This window comes from Callithrix jacchus, chromosome 4 (genome assembly GCF_049354715.1).
Source record: "Callithrix jacchus isolate 240 chromosome 4, calJac240_pri, whole genome shotgun sequence".
Taxonomy (NCBI): Eukaryota; Metazoa; Chordata; class Mammalia; order Primates; family Cebidae; genus Callithrix; species Callithrix jacchus.
Window position 1 is genome coordinate 105,461,400 of NC_133505.1, and position 12,698 is coordinate 105,474,097.

Genomic DNA, 12,698 nt, shown 5'->3' on the forward strand with positions numbered 1-12,698 from the left:
AACTTTTGCGTGGCTGCAGAGGGTGTACGAAGTATCTAAATTATTTCTAAATTGGCAATTGTGCAAAATCAATAGCAAATTACTGTAGAAACAAAGTAGTAAGAGCACAGCTAGATGGATAAAGATACAGATGTGAAAATACAGATATCCTTTGCATGAAAATTGAGTTTTCCTTAGCACTGGAAACGAGACACTCCTGAATTAGCATTAGAATAAAGCCATCACTAGCTAACCATCTGCCTTTCCTCCAATCCAGGCGGTCCTCAAAATAAATTTTTATCTTGTGAGAAACCTTCATTAATTACACCTGACAACTTTTTCTTATAATACCTGGTCTAGTGTATTCAGTAGCACCCACCACACACTAGTATGTGGGTTTTAAACCTTCTCCTAGCTCAAAATTCATTATGTACATTATTTGCCTCCCTGAAAGAGTAGGGTTCAGGAAAAGAGTTGACTTATGAAAGCTGAAACAAGAGGGACTAGAGGCAACCAAAAATGTCAAGCTTCCCAGGGTTGGTTTTTCAACTGCTAGCAGAAGATAAACTTGAGAAAGGTTTTTTTTTTTTTTTGAGACGGAGTTTCACTGTTGTTATGCAGACTGGAGTGCAGTGACACTCGGCTCACCGCAACCTCCACCTTCTGGGTTCAAGCAATTCTCCTGCCTCAGCCTCCCAAGTAGCTGGGACTACAGGCATGCACCACCATGCTCAGCTAATTTTTGTATTTTTAGTAGAGACGGGGGTTTCACCTTGTTGATCAGGATGGTCTCGATCTCTTGACCTCGTGAACCACCTGCCCCGGCCTCCCAAAGTGCTGGGATTATAGGCGTGAGCCACCGCGCCCAGCCTGAGAAAGCTTTTAAGTGACAAAGGATTATTAAAACTCAGCCTTGCAACAAGGATAACTAGGGATGTAAACTTTATTATCCATTTTGGAAAAATTTTCAATGAATTAATTAAAGATGTGAAACCTTTGTTTTTTCCTCTTGGGAAAAAAAGCCTGAGGGTTAAAATGTAATTAAGAGTATGTCTCTCCCATCTGGATGTGGTGGCTCATGCCTATAATTCCAGCACTTTGGAAGGCCAAGGCACACAGATCATTTGAGGTCGAGTTCAAGACCAGCCTGGCCAACATGATGAAACCCTGTCTACTGAAAATAAAAAATTAGCCCGGTGCGGCAGCGGGCTCCTGTAATTCTGGCTACTCAGGAGATTGAGGCAGGAGAATCATTTGAACCCAGGAGGTGGAGGTTGCAGTGAGTGGCGATTACACCACTGCACTCTAGCCTGGGTGACAGAGCAAGACTGTCTCAAAACAAAGAGTATAGTATGTCTCTTCTGTCAAATCTTGCCGTAAAGTGTGGGGACAGGAAAGCAACGAAATATAGCAAACCCAAGAACTGTGACAAAACTGTGGTATGGTTACTAGCATATGAATCTATTTACAGATAAGAATCCTACTAAAATTTTAAGAATTGTATTAAAAACACACACAAACCTTGGCTAAAAGAACTTGTGACTATTCCAGATTAAAAGAAATTGTAGATCCCAATCATCTAAGAAATGGTCTCAAAAAAAGCTGTGCAACTCCCAAAGCTGGCATATATATTCCTCAGTAGCTGTTCAGATGTAGCCATGAAGATTTAAAAAAAAGAAAAAAGAATAAAATATTTCCCAGAGCATGGAGTCTATGACCACAGAGAACAATAAACGAGGAAATTCTTCCTAGGAGCTAGAAAAGAAGCCTAATCATGAATATACCCCATACCCAGAGTTAGGGATCCTAACAGTATCTCCAATTCTTCTTCCCAGTTCTGAATGTTTATTGTGGATACAGTTCCACCACTGTATGTTATGTATGTGGAAAACAGAACATATCCTTTTGGTTCCTGGGTCTACAGAACAGTAGGAGCAAACATCCAAACCTGAAAATAGCACTTCCAGAGAGCCTGGTCTTGGAGGAGAAAATTTTACCTCGATTGGACATTTGGGCTCCTAAGAGTCACTATGTTCCATGTGTACAAAGAAAAATAAACTATTTGGTGACCAGAGGGATGACTGTGGGAGAGACTTCTATTAAACTCACATATTCCATTCTTCTTTTCTTGTAACCCCATGGGAGACTCTTTTCTACCCATCTTTCCTTGCAATTAGGCAGGGGCATGTGATTACTGCTGGCCAATGGGTTGTCAGAGACACATCCAAGATGAATAACTTGGCCGGGCGCGGTGGCTCATGCCTATAATCCCAGCACTTTGGGAGGCCCAGGCGGGTGGATCACGAGGTCAAGAGATCGAGACCATCCTGGTCAACAAGGTGAAACCCCGTCTCTACTAAAAATACAAAAATTAGCTGGGCATGGTAGTGCACGCCTGTAGTCCCAGCTACTTGGGAAGCTGAGGCAGGAGAAATGCTTGAACCCAGAAGGCGGAGGTTGCAGTGAGCCGAGATCGTGCCATTGCACTACAGTCTGGGTAACAACAGCGAAACTTATTTTTTTTTTTTTTTTGAGACAAAGATGAATAACTTAATTGCTAGCGCAAGATCTTTTATTCTTCTGCCACAATGGAGAGACCTCATGCTGAAATGGTACAGCCACAGACTGAATCAGCTTGGATTACCAGAATCGCCAGTTGGAGAACAGTTGCCTTTGCAGACTGTGCAGACTCAGAGTGAAATTTGGATGTGCCAGAAATAACTTTTGTGTTAAGTCACTGGGATTTTGGGTTGTTCTGCAGCATAACCCAGCTTATCCTAATACATATGGGAATGCAAACATCTCAGATATTTATTCTTCGCTGCAATTTAAAATATGTATGAAATGGCTTCAGAAGGGTCCATAAATCATATAAAAATTAAAGAGATACATTTTTTTCTGGAACATACAGATGTTAAGAATTAACGGAATTACCTCATTCTTCCTACAACACTCAGCTTTCTCTTCAGGGACTACCAGGACTATTATCACCATGCCTTTTTTTTTTTTTTTTGAGACAGAGTTTCGCTCTTGTTACCCAGGCTGGAGTGCAATGGTGCGATCTCGGCTCACCGCAACCTCCGCCTCCTGGGTTCAGGCAGTTCTCCTGCCTCAGCCTCCTGAGTAGCTGGGATTACAGGCACATGCCACCATGCCCAGCTAATTTTTTGTATTTTTTTAGTAGAGACGGGGTTTCACCATGTTAACCAGGATGGTCTTGATCTCTCGACCTTGTGATCCACCCGCCCGGCCATCACCATGCCTTTTATCTCTAGGATATCTTCATCCCCTGTACCTTAATTTCTACATGACCTCATAGGGAGTCCATATTGCTTGATTTTTCTCCATATTACCATTAGCATAACTTTTCCTTACATTCTTAGAATGTCTATTTCCTTACCTCTTAGTTTCTGGCTCTTAGGTTGACTGCTGTATCTCTAGTACCTACCACATAACAGGCATTCAATACTTATTTTTTTTGAGACAGTCTCACTCTGTCACCCAGGCTAGAGTGCAGTGATGTGACCTCAGCTCACTGAAACCTGTGCCTCCTGGGTTCAAGTGATTCTCCTGCCTCAGCCTCCCGAGTAGCTATTATAGGCATGTGCCACCACACTTGGCTAATTTTTATATTTTTAGTAGAGACAGGGTTTCGTCATTTTGGCCAGGCTGGTCTTGAACTCCTGGCCTTAGGTGATCTACCCACCTCAGCCTCACAAAGTGCTGGGATTACATGCATGAGCCACCGCACCCAGCCTAACAAATACTTATTAAATAACCAAACGAATACAAGATGGTCTCTTCCATCATAATCTCAAAGAGCTTCATGATCTGAAAGAAGTTTAGACAAATGGGTAGGCAAAATATTTCCGAATTGCTGGTGCAAGACCTTAACTTGTCTTAATAATTACCCTGTCTAAATAATAGATCTTTTAAGAAACCCCTGCAAGTAAGATGATCATCCTTGGTAGATACCGAAATCTGCGTGAAAGTGGCCCATAATAAGATATTTTGTTTTGAAATAGAGAATTTCTAAAATATGTAGGATATTTTGAATACAGCTGAGAAAGCTGCTATGAACTGAAGGTTTATGTCCCCTACAACATTCACAAATCCTCAATATGACAGTATTTGGAGATAGGGCCTTTGAGAAGTGATTAGGTCATGAGGATGGAACCCTCATTAATGGGCTGCATAAGAGGACCCACAGAGATGACTTGTACTTTTGCCAGGTGAGGACACAGCAAGAAGGCACAGTCTTGATGAGCAGAAGTGGGCCCTCACCAGACCCCAAGTCTACTGGCACCTTGATCTGGGAATAGCCTCCAGAATGGTGAGAAATAAATGTCTGTTAATACATCACCTGGTTTATGGTATTTTGTTATAGCAGCCTGAGTGGACTAAGATACAGTGTTGATAGATAAAACATTCTGTCAATCATGTAAACTGCAAAAATTCCAGAACCAATCTTGTGACATAAGATAAATAAGAATTTAATATTTATTTTGCATGTTTTATACAGTAACACCAAAATAATGCTCAGTAAGTTACACAGCTATTTTCTAGAAACACAGCAAAAAAAAAAAAAAAAAAAAAAGAAACTAGGAATAACAGTATAAATGTATTACTCAAAATTGAAAATATAGTCATCTTTAAACAGATTCGAATTCATGATTTCTACATAAACTAAAACATTATAAATATCTAGAAATAATCTTTTTTAACAATGCACTAAATACTATCTAAAGGCTTGATTTTATTGCACATATTTGGTTTAGGCTTATTTGATCAGTACATGCAGAAAAATAAATTACAAACATGAATTTTTAAAAGGAATCAGGATGTTGTTTTGTACTACAAAAATCAGATGAATGTTGATACATTTCACAGCTTAATCTTCAGAAAATTTTTTCAGCAATTGCATAAAATCACCGATTGAAATCATCACACATGCAAGCTAAGAACTATTAAATATAGTAAAATAGCTCTGTTGGTATATTTAAAATAAGAGAACAGACATCAACTACTCTGAATTGATACCAACTATCTTCTTTTTATTTACTTATTTTTGAGACAGGGTCTCACTCTGTCACCCACGTAGGAGTGCAGTGGCATGATCACAGCTCATTGCACCTTGACATCCTGGGCTCGAGCAATCTTCCTGCCTCAGCCTTCCAACGTGTGAGCCACTATGCCTGGCTAATAAATTGATACCAACTATCACTCTTCTCAGCTACCTAAAAAGGTGGTCTTGGACAAGTTTTTAAAACATTAAATGATACAATATTGGCACATAATCAAAATTTTATCATTTTAAATTTCAAAAAAATTAGGGGTAGCTGGGGTAAACCAGTTTCTAAATAAAGTGAATGAAACTTATTTTACTTTAAATTCATTCAAACACTATGGTAGTTATGTTGATGATATGTAAACATTCTTATTTATGCTCTTTCCTGCGGTGATCCAGAAACTATTGTTTTTATAGTAGCCCTGCAATTTACTATCCCTGCAAATGTGCTTTGGAAATATTCAAAATAAAAACAAATTTTTTAATGTAGACCCATATGTAATTTAACATGCTTTCTCTGTTACAAAAGCTATCTTTAGAAAATTCTTAAGTATCAAAAATCAAATTTATTCTATTTTCAGAAGACAAGGAAAAAGCACTCATAAATTCTAGCCCATAAAAAAATAGATTTCATAATTAGCTTATTTAACATGAAGAAAATGAAAATAAAAACATCTTACTTGCATGTTACTTATGGAATAATGTCAAAAATCTATGCAGATCTTTCCATTTTAAATCATGTTAAAATACTGTCAGCACTGTGACCGACTCATAGTAAGTATGGGTATCTATCCAAATATTTATCTTTGAAACAAGAAACAAGTGACTGTCCCATGAAAAGTGCATGCCTCTTAACAGTATCTTTCCTGTAAGAAAAATTAGGTTACCTATATTTACATTTGGGCGGTGGGAGGGTGGCGGTGAAAACTGCTCTTACCAAGATGGCTGACTTGAATAAAGACATTCAATATTTTTCAAAAAATTCACTGTTCTGGTACTGAGATCTCTAATGATAACAGATTACAATTAAACAGAAAATGCTGTAAAATACCTTTACAAAACATAGCCTGACTTTGCAGATTAAGATATATTTCTCGATTATTTCACTGTTAAAAATCAAGAAAAACACTACTATTAACATTTCAACATCTTAAAAATAGAATTTATGCAATGACATTTTTAAGCTCTACATTTTGTATACTATTACCATCTTTAATCAGTTATGTTCATCCATATATCAAAAGGCAGCACTGGTAACCTTGATAACATTAGATATGCTTATGTGTTTAAGAGAGTCTTGATTAAATATTTCCATAGATTATCCACAGGCACTATTCTTTATCCTTTCTTCCCAGAAGGAGAATGAAGTGGGACTAGGCATTTACCCGGCACTTGCCTGTACTATCATTCATTGGCAGTAATGATTAGGATGCTTGAACCATGCAGTTTTGTTTCAATTTCAACAATATGACACTGAAGTAGCCATTATTTTTTGATATTTATAAGTTATAGTAATATTTTTCATGCCAAGTTTTGGCAGCTCAATAATGTATATTCTAGAGGGGAAAAATGATCATATTTCTTGTTATTATTTATTTAAAAAGAAAATCAGCTTAATATCCCATTAAAATAAAAGCTATTTACCTGAACTTATTAATGATGCTTGCTGAAGACAAAAATAAAGTGACTTCAAAAACCCCAAAACTATGTTTAGAATTTACAAGTAAAAAAGAAAAAAAGATTATATTTTTCTGTTAAGAATATAATTCTCTATCATTTACAAATATAATTTGGTAATTTATATTTCAAAGATATCCTATGGTCCTATATGTATTATCAACTTCTAATTGCCAATTCTGCATGTTATAATAATCTATAGTTATAGTTTGTCCATGACTTGCAAGTTATTCTTAACTTCACCATGAAGAGGCTGCAAATGATATGTTTATGAAATGCCTCAACATATTTCTAGTTTGTGAAAACCTTAGAGTAATAAGTTAATCAGCAGATTATTTGTAAACCCACAGTACTGAAATTACAGTGATACCCTTCATATGGCTGAATCATATAAAATATGACAAGAGAACTATACCATATTAGGTGTTACTTCATGAAATTACATGTTATAGCAGTTTCCTAAATGGTAGTACACATATACCACTGGATGGCCCTGAGATGATTTTAAGTTAAGTGGTACATGGATAAACAACTTTTCTTTAATAGCTATATATTTATCTTAATGTTTATTATAAAAAATATAAAAGCACATAAAACATGGAATATGATTGCTCAAAACAAGACAAAGGTTAAAAAGGCTAAAAATATTTTTAAAAAATAACCATGATATAGAATATGTGAGAATTGAGGAAGGTGGAAACACGTAGGAAACACTGTCATAAGGAATGATTTGACTTAGGCAGCATCATTTCTGAATGCTTGTAATAATGAGCCACATCATAAAGGGGTTTCTTCTCCTACTGTAAATTCTGGGAGGTTTTTGTCCCCCAGAATAAATACCTGGAAACAAAATTCACATTTATTTTAAGACTATGAATTGTAATGCATTGAGTAAACTTACTTTAAAAGTGTTCACCAAAATGGTGAAAAAGTTCAGGACGATTTGAGGAACATGCTATTCCTACAGAACAGGGAAGACTACAAAGGCACATTATATATTATAGTTATCACTTCAGCATTCAAAAATAAGTGACCTAAATAATCATTACCATTAATAGTTATAACACTCTTTCATAGAAAAGAAGGTAGGCTTGTGCACTAAGTGCTCTTGATTCTGGAACCGCCTGTACATAAGTGTCACTAACATGGACCCATTGGCCTGCTGATTCACTATCAGCCTCTTTCAAACCTAGCAAAACAAAAAGAAGTACAATTTTACAGTAAGTATGCTTTAGGTTCTTACTCTAAATTACAAACAATAACATTCATTACAAACTCTAATGCTAAATTTTACTGAAGGAGTCTGTTTCTTAAGCATTTTCCAAAACAAACAATATCTTTCTTTTTTTTTTTTGGAGATGGAGTTTTGCTCTTGTTACCCAGGCTGGAGTGCAATGGCGCGATCTCAGCTCACCGCAACCTCCACCTCCTGGTTTCAGGCAATTCTCCTGCCTCAGCCTCCTGAGTAGCTGGGATTACAGGAACGTGCCACCAGCTAATTTTTTTTGTATTTTTAGTAGAGACGGGGTTTCACCATGTTGACCAGGATGATCTCGATCTCTCGACCTTGTGATCCACCCGCCTTAGCCTCCCAAAGTGCTGGGATTACAGGCGTGAGCCACCGCGCCTGTCCTCTTTTTTAAAATTATACTTTAACTTCTGTGCAGAATGTGCAGGTTTATTACATAGGTATACATGTGTCATGGTGGTTTGCTGCACCCAGGATCCTGTCATCTACATTAGGTATTTTTCCTAATGCTATCCCTCTCCTAGCACTCCACCCCACAACAGGCCCTGATGTGTGATGTTCCCCTCCCTGTGTCCGTGTGTTCTCATTAGAATCAATTCTTTCAAAGCATTAATATTATAGGGATAATTAATAATGCTGAGTGGCAGACTAATCCCAGCACTCTGGAAGGCTGAGGCAGATGGATCACTTGAGATCAGGAGTTTGATACCAGCCTGGCCAATCTGGTGAAACCCCATCTCTACTAAAAGTACAAAATTAGCTGGGTATGGTGGTACATGCCTGTAATCCCAGCTACTTGAACTCAGGAGGCGGAGGTTGCAATGAGCCAAGATAGTGACACTGCACTCCAGTCTGGGAACAGGGCAAGACTCCATCTCAAAAACAAAAAACAAAAAAAACAAAATGCTGTCTAGTTAGTAACACTTTAACAATCTAGTAAAATATTAGCTTTATTGTTCTTAATTGTTCAGGGAAAAGAATCGTTTTTTGTTTTTTGGTTTTTTTTTTTGAGATGGAGTCTAGTCTTACTCTGTTGCCTAGGCTGGAGTGCAGTGGTACAATCTCAGTTCACTGCAACATCTGCCTCCTGAGTTCAAGCAATTCTTCTGCCTCAACCTCCCAAGTAGCTGGGACTACAAGGGCATACCACCACACCCAGCTAATCTCTGTATTTTTAGTAGAGATGGGGTTTCACCATGTTGGCCAGGCTAGTCTTGAACTCCTGACCTCAAGTGATCTTCCTGCCTCGGCCTCCCAAAGTGCTGGGATTACAGACATGATGAGCCACTGCACCTGGCCAAGAATCATTTTCAGCCGAGTTTTTTTTTTTTTTAAAGCAGGCTGGGCACTGTCTGTGGCTCATGTCTGTAATCCCAGCACTTTGGGAGGCTGAGGCAAGTAGATCACTTGAGGTCAAGAGTTTGAGACCAACCTGGCCAACATGGTGAAACCCCATCTCTAATAAAAATACATTAGCTGGGCGTGGTAACACACGCCTGTAGTCCCAGGACCTCTGGAGGCTACAGAACTGCTTGAGGACCTCTGGAGGCAGAAGAACTGCTTGAACCTGGGAGGCAGAGGTTGCAGTGAGCCAAGATTGTGCCACTGCAATCCAGCCTGGGTGACAGAGTGAGACCTCATTTTAAAAACAAAACCAAAAAAAAGCAAAGTTAGTTGGATGATCCATAAATAAAGCCAGCAAATTTTCAACTCCAACTCTTCTGACAATCTGGTATGTCTTCAAAAACTTTTTGTATTGTTAAATCAAATGCCACTCCACTGCAATACACAGTGACTCAGTCCCTTAAAATACCATGTCATCTCATATGACCTAGAAGGGTACAGTCTTCACAATATTTAAGATTTTCTAAGCACTCTTAGAGGGAATTCTAACTTAAGGTGAATCCAACTGAGGCTGGGCACAGTGGCTCACATCTGTAATCCCAGCACTTTGAGAGGACGAGTCAGGCAGATCACTTGAGGTCAGGAATTTGAGACCAGCCTGGCCAATATAATGAAACCCCGTCTCTACTAAAAATACAAAAAATTAGGCATGGTGGCGCATGCCTCTATCTCACCTACTTGGGAGGCTGAGTCATGAAAATCACTTGAATCTGGGAGGTGGAGGTTGCAATGAGCCGAGATTGTGCCACTGCACTCCAGCCTGGGTGACAAAGTGAGACTCTGTCTCAAAAAAAAAAAGAGAAAAAAAGAAAAAAAAAAGAAAATCAACTAGAGGCAGCTATGAAATAACTTAGCTCTCTCAGAAAAGGAAGCACACATTTAAGAATAAAATAAACTTGGGATGGCATACCAGGCACATTCTTCTTTTTAGTGATATGTTCCGTTAATTTCCTGGAGGGTGTTCTCACTCTCACATAGGCGGTGTAGTGGCCTCCTCTCATCGAGCCACTATGTTCCACTATGCCATAGAGACCGTAGAGAACTTTATCTCCCATGCTTGCGTTCTTTTAAATAAAGAAAAAACCCAAATTAGTAATATTTGTTAAATACTGTTGTAAGGAAAGTAACTAAATGTGTATCTGCTTAACATAAGAAAAATGCATAGTAAAACTGAGATACTTTCTATACCTATTAGGCTGGCAAAACTGAAAAGGTTCTCTGTTGGCTGGTGTGTGGGGACAAGGAAACTCAGACATATTGCATATGGGAATGCAAAGGGTATAATCCCTATGCAGAGATATTTATTTATTTATTTATTTATTTATTTTTTTTTTTTTTGTGATAGAGTCTCACTCTGTCACCCAGGCTAGAGTGCAATGGCATAATCTTGGCTTGCTGCAAACTCTGCCTCCTGGGTTCCAGCGATTCTCCTGCCTCAGCCTCCCAAGTAGCTGGGATTACAGGCGTGAGCCACCGTGCCCAGCTTTTTTTAATATTTTTAGTAGAGACAGGGTTTCACCATCTTGGTCAGGCTGGTCTTGAACTCTTGACCTCAGGTGATCCACCTGCCTTGGCCTCCCAATGTGTTGGGATTAAAGGCGTGAGCCACCGTACCCAGCCTATGCAGGGGTATTTCATGTTATCAGGCTAAGTTGTGTATGTATTACTCTTGGATTCATTAATCCTTTTTCTAGGATTTGATCCCAGAAATACATGAGCAAAATGTTAAAAGACATGTATCACACTATTAATTATAGGATTATCTCTAATATCAAAAGACTGGAATTAAAATGTCTATAAATTGGGGACTGGTTGAATAAACTATGATGTATCCACAAAATAGAGTATTATGCTACTTGAAAAATGGAGTGCAGACTATCTCTAAATGCTGCTATGGAATAAGCTCTAGGGTATAATGTTAAGAATAAGGAAGAAAAAAGGATACATAGTGTCAGCTACCATTATTTAATAGGGTAGATGAAAATATACATGCCTATCTGCCTATATATATATATATTTTTTTTTTTTTGAAACAGGGTCTCCCTGTGTTGCCCAGGCTGGAGTGTAGTGACATGATTTCGGCTCACTGCAACCTCCACCTCCCAAGTTCAAGCGATTCTCCTGCTTCAGCCTCCCAAGTAGTTGGGATTACAGGTGCCTGCCACTACGCCTGGCTAATTTTTGTATTTCTAGCACAGACAGAGTTTCACGATGTTAGTCAGGCTGGTCTCGAACTCCTGACCTCAGGTGATCCACCCGCCTCGGCCTCCCAAAGTGCTGGGATTACAGGCGGGAGCCACTGCGCTCGGCCTATCTGCTTATATTTTAAAAAGAAATGATAAAAGAATAAGCCGTAAGTTTTAAAATGGTTACCTATAAGGGGAAGAAGCAAATAGGTAGAATGACATGGAGAAAAGCCAGAGATCTTTGAATTTACCTTATTTAGGTACATTTGACTTTGGACCTATACAAATATTTTATATAATTATTAAATTTTAGAAGAAATTCCAAAAATAAAAATTAAAAATTGCACGAAGGAACAATTGATCCAGTCCTTATCTGGATACTAATTCATTCTAAAAATCACATTTATGAGACAATTGAAAATATGAACACTAGATGACAGAATTATTAAATGATATGACAATTATGTTAAAAAGTATAGAGGAAACAATTCTTATCTTTTAGAGATACATAGTGAAATATTTATGGATGAAATTATGCCTGATGTTTGCTTGAAAATAATAAAGGAGAAGAGAGTAATTTAGTGTGTGGATGGGGCAGGGCATGTAAGGTTTTCGGGCTGGGTGCTGAAGTTCATGGTACTGTTCTATTTGCTTTTGTGTATAATGGAAATTCTCTATAATAGGTACTTTTTAAAAGTATGTTCTGACAAGTTTCACACAGAGCTTGTTAAATTTCATTATTATTTAGCACATTATCAAATTCTAGGAATATTGAGTATTAATAATTGACAGATAGTGCTGGTATTCCAGAGCAGATACACTGAATTCACCAAAAACTGCATTTAAGATATTTTTGTTTTATCAATATACTGAAAGGATTAAGTTCAATAAGTATTCTATTACATACCACAAAACCTAGACTTCTAGCTAGTAATCATAAACAGGACAACATGTTACCCCATAACTTCTTCCCTCATGGAAGACAGCATCTACTTCAGCTACACAATTCTTACATGTAAAAATAAGCAATAATAAGCCAGTCTGCCTTCTGTACCTAATAATTAAAGTAGCAGCAGTTTTGAAGTATCATATTCTGCTGACAAGTACACTACCTCAGCAGTACACATGAAGTGGC

General features: G+C 38.0%; 1 protein-coding gene across 4 annotated transcripts in view; it reads right to left on the bottom strand.

Moving 5' to 3' along the window:
- Positions 1-4,451: 4,451 nt before the first annotated feature.
- The window catches only part of USP45 (ubiquitin specific peptidase 45), a 78,322-nt gene continuing 70,075 nt past the window's right edge, over positions 4,452-12,698 (bottom strand). For 3 of the 4 annotated variants that reach the window (XM_078369870.1, XM_002746857.6, XM_078369871.1), the window contains 2 exons: positions 10,288-10,441; positions 4,452-7,913 (listed from right to left, as the gene is read on the bottom strand). In XM_078369870.1, the coding sequence (XP_078225996.1) occupies positions 7,783-7,913; positions 10,288-10,441 (285 nt within the window). In that variant the 3' untranslated portion in view covers positions 4,452-7,782. Of the gene's footprint in view, positions 7,914-10,055; positions 10,158-10,287; positions 10,442-12,698 lie in introns of all 4 variants that reach the window. The other variant, XM_054254278.2, reaches the window with a different exon arrangement.